Source organism: Triturus cristatus, chromosome 5_2 (assembly GCF_964204655.1).
Source record: "Triturus cristatus chromosome 5_2, aTriCri1.1, whole genome shotgun sequence".
In the NCBI taxonomy this organism is placed as follows: Eukaryota; Metazoa; Chordata; class Amphibia; order Caudata; family Salamandridae; genus Triturus; species Triturus cristatus.
This window is the reverse complement of record NC_140588.1, coordinates 970,214,071-970,231,273: the sequence shown is the minus strand read 5'-3', so window position 1 is coordinate 970,231,273 and position 17,203 is coordinate 970,214,071. Positions and strand designations below refer to the sequence as shown.

Genomic DNA, 17,203 nt, shown 5'->3' with positions numbered 1-17,203 from the left:
TTTGTCACTCTTAATGGAGGTTGTACTTTTTGCAGCATATCCGTTTACTGCAGGTTCTAACATGATGCGATGTTATTATCAGACAATACCACCAGATCATGTTAGATAACATTATTTACTACAGATTTTGTTTGGATGGATAATGATGCATTATATAATATTTTCAGGTTCTAAACTAATTTTAAAGGACTATGATCCAGATAAGCCTACATTTGGAATATATTAGCAAACCTATTCCTAAATGTGGACACTCCTAATTCCACATTCTTTTTACAAATCTAATCGAGTAACTAAAATGGAATCCAAAAGACTGTGTGGAAAATGACCCTGATGCACATGGCACTTGTCACAGGCACGGCCAGACTGGGAACTGAAACCAGACCTGGCAAACACGCTCGACAGCCCCCTAAGGGGTGGGGGGTTGCGAGTGGTATTGGGAAGCTCCACTCACGCTTTTGTTACAGGCAGCCAATATTGCAGCACAGCTGCAAAACTGGCCACCTGTAACAAAACTTGCCCCCATGGGTCCAAAACGTGACCCCATCCTTCTGGCCCACCAGGGAAATGCCCAGTGATCGCTACGGCCAGTCCGGCCCTAGTCTGAGGTGACTCCAGTGCTTTTGCATGCAGCCGGTATTAGGACCATTCTGCAGGTGTAATGAGGCCATTCAATTATAGAAATCTGGGACCCTTATGATCAGGTTCAACTGGGTACAAGTACCTGTCTTAAATCCGTAGCTTAAAGTCAAAGGTATAGAAATGCTAACTTCGCTGGGTAATTATCTACTACCAAACCATTGTGAGAATGTTATATAATGTTTAGATTTGTATAGCGCACTAATCACTCGAGAGGGTATCCAGGTGCTAAAATCAGCAAGCCTATTGTATGTGAGCTAAAAAAGTAATAAAGCTTTCTGGCTTCATTAATGACTTTAGGGCTTATTTAGATTTTGGTGATGGGATACTTCATCACAGACTTGACTGATCTCCTATTCAACACCTGTGGCATTTGTAATACAGTGGATGGGGTATCCGTTACATTTGTGATAGTTTATCTCCTCTGCAAAACTCTAAATAATGCTCTGTGATGCCATCTACTTCAAAGTAAGGATGAAAGGCAAATTAGATAAATTGAACTTCCAATGGAATAGACGATTTAGCCTGAAAACCGAAAAATGTGCATGCACATATCACACCATGGTACGTTCTAGAATTAAATTGAATTCCAAAATGGAAATTGTCATCACATGTTTAGGTATGTAGGTATATAAGTATGTCTGTGGTATTTCTAAAGCGCAAACCTAGAGCATTGCACATGGATACAGTCAACGGGTAAGAAGGGAGCCAAATATGTGGTATTTGTATAGTGGAAACTTGGCCCAACAGCTGGGGACGGCTTTTCAGGGTCTAGGTAGGTCAGGGATAAAGTCAGAAATAGATTCTAATCGCAATTGTAGGTTCTGAAGGAAAGTGGCTATTTTTTTTGTACCACAAAGTAGTTTCTTTTTAAGAGGTTTATCTCTTTCTTAAATCGAAGAAGGATATGGGCAATCTTGATTCAAATAGTGATGTTGTTCCAGATCCTGGGTAAGATGATGAAGAAGACCAGTTGTCTAGCTTAAGCTTTCATTCACTCCTTTGGCTCGGCTTGAGTCTGATGCTATCCTAGCTGCGAGTGTGCTGAGAACTACAGGATGGACAGGCTGGGAAGGACTGAGTCATAGTGAAAATGGAGAATACATAGTCAAGTATGTACAGAACCAATGGCACACTACCTATTTGGGTAACTGTCCTGGGGTGAAGGTTTTTAATACTGTATATTTTAGCCATCTTAATTATCTGTTTGTTAAAAGTGAAACAAAGTTATTTAGTTCTCTTTAGGATAGGGAATCAAGCCAAGACTGCTGTGTAAGGGTAGAGTAGAAACTGAATTTTCTGACTCATTAAGTTTTGGTTATAGAATAACATGTATGCCAAACTTTGAGGGTATGACGTAGCACTAGGGAAGAGCTATTTTTATAAAGTTGAGCATCATCAACATGTTGCTGGTGTAAAATGACAAAGTTGGTTCAAGGTGAAAGTTGAAGAGAGAGGCAGAAAGAATGGAGCCTTGGGGAGGTAACATAAAGTAGAACATTGTAGAAATCGTGTGAATTATCAATATTCCACACAACACAATGCAGCAAGACACCTTGCTGTGCTGCGTGAAAGGGAGAGAGGAGGAATGCGTTATGGTGCAAGGGTGCCTCCATTGCAGGCAGGCTTATTTTTGTGCAGTAAAGGACGCCTTACCTTAAGGCTTTTTCCCCTTTCTATGTGTGCTACAGAATGCCACACATATAGCAAGAGGAAAAACAAGGAGAAGTATATATAGTTCTCCTTGTTACAACTCCCCTCGAAAGGCGCAGCATTTTGATGTAAATCTGGGAATGCATCAAAATCCATGGATGGAAGCATGGGAACACCAACACTCCACCCATTGAATGCCTCTCTGGGGCAGAGTAATGCAAGGCAGCGACTTGAGCTTCCTTGCGTCACTCTAGGTTTACCAAGCCATGCAGCGCCATTCAAGGTGGTCTTGCATGGCTTGGTAATTCTCCTTTTAGATTTTGCGTCACCCTGCGCCCCTTGCGTGGCACATGGGATATGCAAAACTTTTGTCAATCTGGCTCCTAGTTTGATGGAGAGTTGCCTATTTTTATATGTTGTGAACGCTGGGTAAAGTAAGAGGTAAACCGACTGATGACTTTGCCATGTAAACTCATGTAAGGATTACAATTAAAATGTTGTGACTGACCTCCTCATACACAGCAGGCAAAGAAGATCTGCAGGTAATCATCTGCTTTGTCAAGAATGTGCAAAGTATCATCACTAATTTACAACATGGCTGTCTCTGCGCTTCATTCTGACCTATGTCCTGATTGTAGATTATCAAAGATATCACTGATGCTGATGAACGGATTAAACTGTCAGTCCACATAACTTTCAAGAACATTTGTTAGTAGGGGTATTTCTTAGATAGGACTGAAGTTGTTAAGGTAATTTTGCACTGAAACTTGTTCTTATATGAAACAATGGCATTTTCACCTTCAGTTAGTGACAGATTGCTTGAGTTTGTATAGCAAAAGAGCTATGTAATTACTTTGCCTGGATGGTATAAACAGGAGCAGAAAAGAGATTGGAGTGATTTGTGTTGGTAATTAGGAGAGGAGTGGACTCTCAGTGCAAGTGAAAAAAAACAGGTTCCTCTCCACACACTCTGATATTTATAACACCACACATTATACAAATACCTTTCAGAATTTTCCACACATGAATTTCAATTTGTGGTGGCCTCTGTGTCTCTACAGCTATTTTTCTGACCATGTCGCCTTCTTCCAGGAGGATAGATTCATACACAGGGAGGGTTTCTTCACCGCAGAATATGTCTTTGCTTCCAATATTTTGACCAGGCATTTCCTCTATAATGAAAGCAATGTTAGTCAACACAACTGTGTGCCAACAATAAATGGCACATACATCAGCTAGTAGACCTTCATTCAAATACCAAATACAAGGTTTATGTTAAATAAGTATTTTTCATGGCCATACAAAAAACCTCATAGGAAAGAGAATCCAAATGTAACATTCTAAAAAGTTCTAAAAACCAAATGAAATACTCAGTGATAATATTGTACATTTCCAACATCTTATGATGTTTAATTTCTATAAGAACTTCTGCATCCAAAAGGAAACAGTGCCATTGATTTTGTTAATATTTACAATGTCATTTTGTTTAGCATATTTCTGTTTGAAATACTCTAATGTATGCAAACAATCTACAGTCCACCAATGTCGATTCGTATGTTTGACACATAAAATTATAGATTTTGCCAAAACCCGTTTGAACCAACATGGCCTAGCGATCTTCCCCTCCTCTGTTTTCCCTGCATGATGAGTGTGTGTCAGGCTGAGTAAATGTTAGTCTGACAGATACTCATCATGTTTGGTTCAGGCAACCAAGCGATTTACATGTGCTTAAGTGCTGATACGCATAAGCCTGGCAGTCTGAGCCAAGCTTTGCTAGACTGAAGATTTCACAGCCCTGGGGATGTTACCTCATCAGCCCGGCAAAGTCTTGAGAGAGCCTCCTGCTCATCGTAAGGGGGAGCATCACTAACAGACTCAGACCTGAGCGCATCACGTTTAAGTCCTGAAGTGCCTAGGGCTGACTGTTAATCAGTCATGCCATGTCACATAGTGGAGTATGGTCAGCAACTCTCACTGACACTATCCCACTCTATGATGAGTTAGAGAAGGTCCTCTCATTGGCTGGCCCCTGGCAATGTCAGCCAATGAGAGAAGGCGTCAGGAATATCCACCAGCCCTTCCTTCCCTCATGCCTCCAGGATCCACAGAGCCCTTTGTGTTTCTTCAGCCGATGTCATTGTTGCAATGTTTATTAAATGTTTGGTACACAGGTGTATGCATACATGTATGTTTATTTGCACATACATGCTGTGAATGGGTATGTGCATGTGTAGGTGCTTGTGAATGGTGGTAGTATGTGATCCACTTGCGAATCGATTAGTGTGAGTGATTTCTTTATTGGCACAAGTGATATACAATAACAAATATGAAAAACACCACATACTGCACAAGCTGACCAACAAGTTGGCATCCCATTTCAAGAACCAAATTCATACAGCAAAACAATTCAGCTGTCTCATGGAGCAGACCTCTTGCTTGGTCAATTGCCAAAAGAACAATGATGGATTTTTTTTTTCTGGAATGAAACATATTGCCTGGGACACAAAGACCAGGTGATGGTTGCGAGCTCGGCATGCAATCATCCCGGGCTTTTGCCTTTGTATGGAAAGGAAATATCCGACTGAGAATTACTGCAGCGAGGACTTCCTTTACCACCGCATACCTAAGGCAAGATTTGGGCATTTTGAGGGCAGCGGTGGACCTAACCGCATGTGAATTGCGAGCTCTCAGCGTGACGCGTGAACACTGCTGTACGTGCTACGTCACCACGCTCCATTACAACCCCCACCACCTTCAAAGATCATGCTCAACAGCCCGATGTGCAGGCCATTTTGAATATGTTCCGAACCTCAGGAGTTGCATTATTACAGCCCGCAGCCATTTTAAGTCAGCATACCTTAATTAACACTGCATGGCAAGCGATTCTTCAGTGATCAGAACACTTCCTCGGCTGATCATTTTTCCATGACTCACACACCCGTTTTAAGACCCAGACTACAACTTTATACAGCTTTTGAGATAATTGTTATACAAGTTGGCAATTACTCCTCGGTGACTCGCAAACCGTAATTTGAACTCGCACATCATACAAGTAATCAATTACTTGCTTCAACCTACTCAACACTACAAGCCTTCATATTTTAATCAGTGATTTGCACATTCACTTTGCAAATTACTTCTTCAGTGATTTGCACACTACCATCAATTCATTTTTTCTTTTAGACATGTGATCACACGGTGCCATTGTATCTCCCCAATATTCTAGTCCTCACTATGTCCCCTTTCAATTGATTGGCTAACTATGTTTGGAATGTACCTGGAAGCCTTGGATGTGGTGAGATTTAGTGCATCTAGGAAAAAAAACCTTACTTCTAAATAACTTGAGTAAAGAGGGACAACATATATTTAAGTAATTACCACTTGCCACTCAACCAAATGATGACCCAATTGAAAATGTTTTTGTAGAAGCAAAGAAAAGACTAGAACTCAGGTCTGCTAAGGAACGTAAATTTAGTCATGAAGTGTTATAAGTTTTACACCCAACAGCAGGCAGATGATCAATCTATAGATGGCTTTGTCTCCAAACTAAGGGAACTCTCACTGAAGTGCAAGTTTGGAGCCATGAAGGACGAATTGGTTCGTGAACAGTTGATTGTCAATTGTAGGTGCAATAAAAGAAACAAGAACGGTTATGGGCAGCCAAAAACCCTTTCCACAAAGCTGCAATAGACATTGCCAAAGTAGTAGAGCAATCTCAGCACTGTATGTGAGAGATGGACAAAATGGAGAGTGCGAGTGGGGATGTCTCAACAGTCATCTGAGACGACTTGGATTCGGTTGCTGTACTTAAACCAAACCTTTTTCAGTCAAGGTCTAAACAATTGTCTAGATCATGTTATAGATGCGGTAGTGCTTCCACACTGCTTAGATAAAACCTGTAGGAAATGTGGTCGTAAAGGGCATTTTGTGGCAGTATGCAAACAGGTAGGGAGACCAAGTGTAGTCATGGTGGAAGATAACTATGTTCTTGTGGAACAAAAAGACAGGATTTCAAGTGTAGGAGATTTGGGTGAGGAGCAAGAAAGGAAAAACAGACCAAAGGAGAATTTTGTGATTTATGGGAGGATGATTCAATTAATGGTAGACTCAAGATCCATGTGCACCATCATTCCCAAAGTAGAATTTCACAAGCAATGGTCTGGAGGAGAGCTAGCTCCGAAGGATATCAATCCTGGGGGGTACCAAGGGGATCTCATAAACTTGTTAGGTTACATGGAGCCCTTTATAGAGTTCGGTTGGAGGATGACTCAAGGAAAGGTCTATGTGGCGATGGGTGGTCCACCCATTTTATGATGGATGCATCAATATGACCTGTGTATTGTGGTGAATCCCAGAGCTGTCATTCAAGTGATGGTTATTGAAGAGTTTGGGTTAAGGAACATACTAGAATAAGCGAAGGAAGTCTTTCGAGAGGAGTTGGGATGCTTGGAAGGGTACGTGCACAAGATCACACTTAGACCTGATGCTGTACCTGTGCAACACAAGGTCTGTAGAATTCCTCTGGTTGCCCGAGAAGCTGTTAGGGATCTGCTCAAAGATGTGGTATCATCTGGGGTGATAGAACCTATTGAAAGCTCAATGTGGGTTTCTCTGGTAGTATTTGCTGAAAAACCAGACCGTAAACTTAGATTTTGCATTGACTTGAGGTCACTCAATAAAATGTGGTGATGGACACGGATCCTTTACCAAACATAAATGAACTGATCTTGGCTTTGAGCGGAGGGAAGTATTTCCCCAAATCAGACCTCAATGCCTTTTGGACTGTGCTGTGCTGCGAGCGTCTTTCAACATATGATGAGTAAACTGCATAAAGACACGTCCAATATAATTTATTTTCAAGATGACATTCTTGTGTTTGGAAGTACTGTTGAACAACATCATTTAGTTTTGAAACAGGCCTTGCATAAGATAAAAGAGGCAGCTTTGTTGCTTAGACGTGAAAACTGTACATTCTTAGTTGACCGTGTGGAATATTTGGGTTATGACATATCTGTGGAAAGAATTAGGCCTAATGAGAATTTGCTGGATTCCATCAAGGTAGGTCACACCTAGTGACAAAGACTAGTTGAGATCGTTTTTAGGTCTCATTGAATATTATTCAAAGTTTGTACAGAGGTTTTCAGACAAGATGGAAACTTTATTAATACTCTTAAAGAAAGGAACTACATTTGTGTGGGGAGAATCTCAACACTCTTGCTTTTACACCATCAAGAAGGAAGTTTGTGAAGCTGATATTCTCACACCTTTCAAAACTAAATTGAAGTAAATTCTAACAGTAGACGCCAGTGCCACTGGACTGGGTGCAGTGTTGGAACAAATGCATGGGGATCATGAGAGAACCAGAGCTTTGACTAGTTCTGAGAGGAACTATTCTGTAATCAAGCGGGAGACTTTGGCAGCTGGATGGACTTGTGAATATTTTAGAACTTTTCTTTGGGGTACAAAGTTTGTGTTACGATCAGATCTTTTGAAAGAATTTTTGAAAAGGTGGACAAGTAAATGTTGCGCCAGACTTGCCAGGTTGGCTGATCGATTACAAGAATACTGTTACAATGTGGAGCACATTGAGGGGTGGAGGAACATTCAAGCGGGCTATCTCAGGAGTGGCAAAAAGTGGATGGGCCTTCCGTAGAGGCCAAGGAAAGTGAAGGTGCTGTGGCTACAGTCCAGGATATAATGAGTGCTGTGGGTGCCAATGCCATCGCAAACAGTGTATGGATTAAAGAGATGTAATTAAGAGGTGAAGAATTTCGTGTTGCGAGGAAGCAGAAGAGAGAGTACTGTGCCTCTCGGAGTAAAGCCTTACGTAAAACTCCTGGATGAGTTGTCAGTGGTTGCTGATGCAGTAATAATGAGAGGTGAACATTTTGTTCCTCTAAGCGTGGGAGGACACCAGCTCTAAAGTTGATTCCCGCATGTATCAAAGAGTCAGTTCATGGGTTTCATCACCAGGTGCCTGTTCAAGAGGATAAGCTTGCTCAACGTATTGGTCATGGCGATTGGGTGAAACTGAGGAGTGGGAGATGTGGTGGATGATTGTCAAAGTCCAAAGGACCATTCCGAGGGGTACAGGCTTCATCATGTTGTAGTGTTAGAGAATGGTGAGAGGTGGAACTATAGGAGGGTAGCATTGTATCAAAAAGGTGAGAACAATGTTGCTGTGGTGAAAAACAAAACTCAGTCTCCTATTGGTGTCCCCATTATGATGTCAGATGGTGAAATTACCTCTTCATCTCCTATGAGCTTGGACACTAATGCAATCCCTTTAGATACGGGGATACCAATGATGATGATGGTCACAATGACGTCACAGGAGGAAGGACAAGGAGTAGGAGAGGGCGAGTTCCCCATATTCCAGGATATCTTGGTGATTATGTTCTTACTTGAATTACAGTTGTTACCATGTTCCTAGACCATTGTTTATTTGTACCACGGTTAAGTTGCATATTTTATTTCACCATTTATTCAGTTTTCTTTTTTTTTTAGCCAACTTTTATTGTGATAAGGAAAGGAGATGTGTTATACTTGCGTGAGGCAGGAATGTGAAACCCATAACTGGATTCTACATTCATGCGAACGCGGTGGAGTTCCACAACAGTCAGTTGTGACTTGGCTGGTGGTGGAACAACTGCTGAAGGTCACAAGGGGCATCCTGTATGCAAATAAAGCCTGTTCATGAACTTACCTGCCTTCTCGACTGTTCATCGCGCTTTAAGATAAACCTTCAGCTGGACTAATCTGGGCTGTGTCTGACCCGCGCTCCATCGCTGTCAGCCTGAACTTTTGACTTTGACCCACTTCAGCGCACCAGATAGTCGCGGTCAGTGCTTTATGCTTTTAGGCGCTATTTTGCAGTGTATTCTTTAAAAATTAATAATGACGGTTCTACTGACTGAAATCTTTGTCATTTTGGTCTTGTTTAGTTGATTAAATTAAGCTCTCTTTTTCTAACCGGGCGTGGGATCTTTTTGTGTGATGGTTTCACTGTGTTACTGTTTGAAGTGCTGCAAAAATACTTTATACATTGCCTTCAAGTTTAGCCTGATTATGGTTACTGCTTGACCAGGGCTCTAACCCCTGTCAACCAGAAACCCAATTTCTAACATTGGTGATCAGCGGTGGTATAGGACTTGTGTCACCGTTAAAGAAAAAAGGCTTAAAACCTTTCACAATCACATAACTCAGTGGTTCGTAACCTTTTGAATTCTGTGGACTCCCACTTAATCTTTACTGGAATCCAGGGACCACCAGTGAGTTATTATTGGAATACACGGACACCAGCCTAAGCAATTTTGATGATTTGAACCGCAAAACAATACACAAAAATACGGAAACAATTATTCATTAACATAAAATGAAATATTTAATTTACAAATAAATCTAAAAAGAAGCTAATTTTAATGGGAATGTTGGAGCTTCTCTAAATTCAATTTAGGCCACCTATCATCCATACTATCTTCTGGGGGAGGGGAGAACGGAGGGGGCCTGCGCCTGTTTCCCTTGCGGGAGCGAGCAGGAACCGCCTGTTAATTACAAACAGATGGTTTCAAAGCTCACTCCCGCAAGGTAATCGCCAAATGTGCACACATTGCCATTGAAAGCAACGCAAAGCATGCACATTTTTGGCAGAAAAAGGGAATCGATTACTAACGGTCCCCTCCTATGCAGCACATGCGTGCTGCGTAGGCGAGACCTAAAAAACGGCTTTATTGACAAAGCAGTCCCAGACCTGGTGGTCTGCTGACCCCAGCAGACCACCATCCCTGGGAGTGCCAGCCATTCCCAATGGGGTCGCAAATTGCGACAGCCTCATTAATATTCATGAGGCATGCCATTTGCGACCACATTGGGAATCGCAAACAGTGTCTGAGACAGTTGTACATTGGATTTTACAACTCGCAAATTGCGACTCGCAATTTGTCACAATTTACGAGTCACAAATTCCAATGGTAATACATCTGGCCCTTAATCCTTAAGTGTTCTGTTGCAGCGCGGAAACCTGGGTAACGGGGAACAGGACAAGACCCGTACCAAATATCCTCCCTTCGTCACAGACCAGATATCACATTAACACTTTCACTCATGCAGTCATTGGTGGGGCCCATAACACCTACATTCCCACATCATTTAACACTGGTCTGCACTTACAGGAGAGATGAGTGTTTCATGCGCTGACATGAAAGGAATACCTTATAACCTATAGGAAGAAAAGTTATATTACATATCTATACACTAATATCCTTACACCTACATATCTCAATCCTAAACATCAAGGTACTCCTCCCACGTGATCAATGGATCATTTAGTTGGATTAGTTGATGGTGATTTTGAACCAGCTAAAACACATTTAAGATTTTGATCTTCCCTCCTTAAATAAATCACAAATGCATTTCTTTGTTAATCAATATTTGTTTATCTATTTATCGCAAAGAGTTAAGTTTACATCTACTAAGTCCATTAATTTTTATGTAAATCACAGAACACCATATTTAGCCAATCTGGCTCTAGGGCATCCTCAAAGTCATCAAATTAGCTGTCAATCAGTCGGAATTCAAAGTTCTTCATGCAGCACGCTACAGTCCCAAGAATGGACAAGGACCAGAGACGTGCAAGCATCTATCAGTGCCCATACATTTGATAAAGTTCGCAGTTCATCAGGAAAATGGGCAGCATTCAGACTGTCAAAGATTCAGGAACGCAGCAGTCACCCTAGATAGTAGCGTCGCGTAGCGTCACCGTCGTCTTCGTCAGCAAAAGGAAAAGGGAAAGTATGTGCCAGCTCTCTCTATTCTACCATCATTTTTATAATAAAAGTAAAGTCAAGATGTAACAATTTACAAAGTTTGGGCTTTCTTGATTGGTCGGTTGGGATCGTCCGGTGAGGTTTAGCACAGTTCAAGAGGTTATGTCATGGTTTTGGATTTTTACGGTTTCTTGTAAAAGTTCATTGTGTGGGTACTTGGCCGACTTCCCACCGTGACCTTGTTTGGGCACAGTATGACAAGGGTCATGACGAGGCCACAGGAACAAACTGATGCGCAGTCGCACTTCGCCCGAAACCTCGTGGAATGGTGGCCATCACGTCGTGTCACATTGGCGGCCATTTTGTTTTTAGGCGCAAAGGACAACTTAAGCAAAAACAAACACAAAAAGTAATTAATACATAGAAATAATGAATAAAATGTTAACCCCTTACTAATCCCTCTATGTGCTTGTAATTATCTAGGGTATAGCGACATTTAAAGCGTTCATATTCACCCATTGATGTCATCTGGAGCAACATAACGAAAACGTCATAAAAGCATCATATGTCATGCAGTATTCTATTTACTACATATACTACTGTTAATATGCGTACATATTTTAGTTATAGAAGTTAATTAGCCATGCGAAATGCAAATCCCACGTATATTTCATATATTAGTAATGTTGATTAAAAACAAGCAAACATATTTAATAATATTACAATTAATAGATTATTTAATTAGTGTATTCATGCAGAATGGGGGGTATACAAAATGTTGTTCTACCCGCTTCATCAATCCCCCCTTTGGTGATTTTATCACCACACCAATAACATTTTGTATTAATTTACATGGAGTTGAAATGAATTCTTGCTTTAATTTACATCTCTGTCTCCCCAATTTCTTCTCTTCTGGCTGTTTTATACATGTTCTCTTTCACTTCTTCTAATTCTACTTCTTCAAATTCCCTCTCTTGTCTCTTATCCGGTCTTCTTAAATTTTCTGTTCTTAACTTTTTCTGGATTTTCTTTCTTTCGCGACATAGACATCCTAATCTTAATATTAATACTATAAAAATCACACACGATAATGGAAATAAGATCTTACCTAAAAAGGTACTACCTAGGTTTACTAAGAAATCTTTAATAGAAGATATTTTCTTTCCAATCTTTTCCCAAACACTTTCAACCTCCAGTGGTGCAATTTCATCATGCAGATCAGTTATATTTTTAATATAACTTTTCAAATCTTTACTCTCGTCTGGAATATAAGTACAACAATGTTGAACTTTCAGCATTCCACAGACTCCACCCTCTTTTGCCAATAATATATCAAGGGCAAGTCGATTTTGCATTACCATGGCACACATTTCAGTATTTACCAATAAAAATCCTCCAGCGGTGCTTGTTGACAAGCGATCAACTAATGTTGATAGTCTTCTGATTTTGTTTGCATTCAGAGATATTCCCACTGTTGGTATCAATGCCCCGAAGATGTCACCTACAATTTATGACCAAGATTCTCTCTTTCTACGTGCTAAAGAACTACCTAACTTATGTACACCATCTTCTCCTCTTCCCATGTGAAAAACCTTTGGGAAAACCAGGCCTATATAACATGTGCCATACCAATGGTCTGGTAAACGATAATATGCCTTGCTCCCACAGATAAAATATAACCCAGGAAAAACTGGATCATTTCCTCCTTTAAATCCCCATCCACCCATGATTCGGTATGTATCATGGTACTCACTGTTACCTACAAAGTAATTATCATATGCAGTTTGATTCCTTCTAATACACAATTTTCCTTTCTGAGGCCAATCTAAAGCCATAGTTGAACTAGCTTCTCCCTTCAAGTGTTTTATCATTTCAACATCCCTAACTGTCTTTTCCACTTTTCCCTCAGATGCTTTCCTTTGCATTTCAATCTCCTTTCTTCAACCATATCCAAAAACGTCTTTTCTTCTTTCTTTAAACTGCAAGTCAAATTATTTCTAAATATATATTCTAATGTTAGTTCTTTAGTCTCTAAGAAAAATTCACCTAATACCTTTGCAGGTTTTACCTTATTTAGCTTGTTAATTGAGGGTACTTGTGAAAATATGTTATCTACATCTGAGAAATAATATTCTAACTTCCCTGTTTGGTAAAATAAACTAGCTATTCCACTACATGTTATTCCATAGGTTACTGGAAGGTGGTGATAAGTCACTCCCTCCAATACAGATGCAGGTAACTGCATACAAACGTAGCAGTCCCTTACGTCTATTGTCTTTACATCATACAGTAATTTCGAAAATACATTGTGAGAAAAATCAGTTATAGACCTGTCTTTATGCAAATAGTTTCTATCTATTTTAGTGGGAATTACCTTCTGAATCTTTTCTATATTAGTTTTTTTTTCACTATGTCCTTCTATTGTGTCAATGGTAACCTTAAATGAGATCATCAGAGCTAGTACACTCCACAGAAGCATTAGTAATCCTGTACAACAACAACACATTTTACATCATCGCTTCAAGAATATACATCTATCTTTTCTACTATCTGTGTCAGCCATTTTTGTAAAAATGAACAGTGTCTTTTGACTTAGCCTCTTCTACTTCACAACTAGTTTGTTTAACCCAAGGCTCTAAGCACCTACTTGGTTCTACCAGTTTTTGTCTTTTTCCTGTATTTTATTGTGTTTCAATTAGCAGCATTCTTGTCTTATTCAGTTTGGCATCTCATCGTCCTTCACCTTTCCCTCGTGATCTGAATACAGAATTTCCTGAACATCTGTTTCTTTTCCAATGTCGGACAAGATAACTCTCAGGATTTCCGATTCTTCGTCTTCCTCAACCACTTCTGGTACAGTCACCTCTGGATTTTCTTGGCTATCCGCCTCTTCTTTTATTTCAGGCAGGGCCACATACGTCCATTCCGGCGACTTATACTTCTGGTTAGGTTTTCTCGTTCTTTTGCTTTCCTCTATTACAATTATTTCTTCGTCTTTTGATTTCTCTTGACTAGTTACTTCATTCACCTGTCCAGCTCTTGGTGAATTTACTCGTGTCAGTCGATATCTCAGCCTTTTTATTTTGTTCGGCCAAACTTCATCTTTTGCTGATCTTTTCAGTTTACTTCCTTTATTATTCTTTTCAGTTCTCCATGCTCTCTTTCTCAAGACTCGACCTTCTGGTACTTCGTCTTCACTTTCCTCCGATTCTGTTTCAACTTGCTTTTTACTTTCAACAGCTTTTCTTTCCACAGCTTCTTTCGTTTTCCCTACTTCTGTCCCTCCTCGAGTTTCCTGCGCGCAATCTTCCTGCTGACTACTTGTCCCTTCTTCTAACTGGATATTGGAGTTCCCTACACCTTCTCGGGGATCTTCCGCAATAATCTTTCCCTCTCTCTCTGTATCTGGCACCTGTCCATCTATTTTTGTTATTTCAGGTGGAATTTCTCTCAATTTTTCATCTGGAACTACAACAATTTCTTTAATTGTCTTTTCACTGTCTTTTTCTTTTCTCGAACGTAGAGTTACTTGTTCAGTCTCTGAGCTCTGAGTCTGAGCTGGTATCAGAAATCTGTAGCCTTCTTCGCAAGGAAATACTTCTTGGGACAAAAGTTAGATCTGGCTCTGATTCCCCCCTTTCAGGGTTTTCTCTTGTTTCTTCATCATCCGATTCAGAACTTGATTCTGACTCATCAAAATATTCTCTTTCTTTGTTATCCACTGGATTTGGAATCCTCAATATGTGACTCGCATGAATCCAGTTCTTGATTCCAGCACACTTCACAGCTGTTGTTGTAGTCAAAATCACCTGTTGTGGTTTTCCCCACCTTGGGACCAAACAGTTCCTCCTTCTGTGTACTTTGATTCTCACCCAGTCCCTTGGGCTCAGATCATGAGCTTGCTTCTTTTCAAAGGTGGTGGCATCCGCTCCAACCTGATAAAACACAGAATGAACTGCGTCAGCCAGGCTTTTACAGTAATCCAACACCATGTCATCAGTTATAGGCAACAGCTTGTTGACTGGTATGAACACATGACGCATTGCTCTACCCATGATAATTTCATGGGGACTCAACCCTGTAGTTCTATCTGGAATTGGTCTAATAGTCATGAGTACTAGAGGCAAGACATCAGGCCATTTCATACCTGTGGCTAAACACATTTTCCCTATTCTGTTTTTAATAGTACCATTCATTTGTTCCACCACACCAGAAGCCTCTGGGCGATAGGCACAATGTAGTTTTTGCTGTACATTCAATGCTTCACAAATCAATTTTACGATCTCATTATGAAAATGTTTTCCTCTGTCTGACTCAATTGTTACTGGAAACCCGAATCTGGGAATGAATTCCCTCAAAAGCAGTTTTGCCACTGTGATTCCATCACTTCTTCTTGTTGGGTATGCTTCTACCCATCTAGAAAACAAACAGACCATGACTAGAACATACCTCAACCTGTTGCAGGGAGGCAACTCAATTAAATCTACTTGCATTCTGGTGAAAGGCCCTCCTTCTCAACCTATTTTTCCTAGACTCACCACTGTTTTTCTTCCAGGGTTGTACTACTGACATATAAGGCATCTTTGACAAAGACTTTCTGCTACAAATCTAAATTTTGCATTGTAGCAGGTCTGTTTAAATGACCTTATCATAGCATCTCTCCCTAAGTGTCCCTGTCCATGATACATCTGTGCCATGGCAGACACCATGCTATCAGGCATAACTGGTCTTCCATCTCGATAGACCCACACATAATCCTTCTCCCTTGGTGCACATCCTGCTTTTACCCACTGCTTCATTTCCTCATCTCCTGCTTCTTCCTGCAATTGCCTCATTTCCTCCCAGGTACCCACAATGTTAGTAAACATGGTGCAAGAATTCATATCTCTCTCCTTCGCCCGATTCACAGAATTCTGACTACGTGCACAATTGGGCCATATCGTTGGCGTATTTGTTGCCGATGGCAGTATAATCGCCAGATTGACTATGTGCAGCACACTTCACAACAGCCAATTGCTTAGGCAGCTGTATCACCTCAAGCCACTTCCCAACTACTTCAGCATTCTTGATGGGAGTTCCACTTGATGTCAAAATTCCTCTCTGTAGCCATATTTGGCCAAAGTCATGCACCACACCAAAACCGTACTGACCATCAGTTATCACAGTCACTCTCACGTTCTTTCCGATATTGCATGCTCTAGTCAAAGCAACAAGTTCAGCTACTTGGGTTGATCTTACTCCTTTCAGGTAGGATGCTTCCATTACTGCTGCAACTGTGCATACTGCATATGCTGCACTCAACATTCCATCATCTGTTCTCAAGCAAGACCCATCTACAAACATTACAAAATCACTTTCTGGCAATGGTACATCTTTTATATCAGTACGTGGTTTGGTACAGAAATCGAGTACATCCAGACAATCGAGATCCGCTTTGTCTCTAACTTCCAAATTCTCAGCATCAGGCAACAACGTTGAAGGATTCATGCTCAAGCATCTCACGAGGCTCACATTCATTGCACCTAATATGACTTTCTCATATTTAGTCAGTCGACTATGTGTCATGAACTGAGTGCGACTCCTTGTTAAAAGGATTGCCACATCATGAGGTACAAACACTTTCACAGGGTATCCCATCACAATTCTTTCACTCTGTTCCAAACTCCTACAGGTAGCAGCCACTGCTTTCAAGCACACAGGTAAGGCTACAGCTACTGGGTCTAGCATTGATGAAAAGTATGCAATTGGTCTCCTCAGTTTTCCATGCTTCTGTATTAACACATTAAGTGCACATCCATTCCTCTCACTGCAGTACAACTCAAATTCTTTCTCATAATCAGGCATTCCTAATGCTGGCGCTTCACACAAACCATCTCTCAATCGTTTGAAAGCTGCCAATTCCTCTTTATTCAAATCAATGGGATCTCTCACATCACTTCTTGTCAAACGTACCAAGGGCTTTGCAATCAGGGAGAAATTGCTTATCCACTGACGACAATATCCAACCATTCCAAGAAACATTCTCACCTCTCTTTGCGTCATGGGGGCTCTCATTCCTTTTATGATCCTGATTCTGTCTATTGTCATTTTCCTCAGTCCCTTTTCGATATTATGGCCTAAATAATGTACTTCTTTTTGGCAAAATTGTA

At 40.7% G+C, this 17,203-nt stretch overlaps 1 protein-coding gene across 5 annotated transcripts in view; it reads right to left on the bottom strand.

The window, feature by feature from the left end:
- Positions 1 to 17,203, bottom strand: part of CHRDL1 (chordin like 1) — a 641,585-nt gene that overhangs the window by 11,691 nt on the left and 612,691 nt on the right. For all 5 annotated transcript variants that reach the window (XM_085608178.1, XM_085608181.1, XM_085608180.1 and 2 more), the window contains one exon: positions 3,294 to 3,461. In XM_085608178.1, the coding sequence (XP_085464304.1) occupies positions 3,294 to 3,461 (168 nt within the window). The remainder of the gene's footprint in view (positions 1 to 3,293; positions 3,462 to 17,203) is intronic.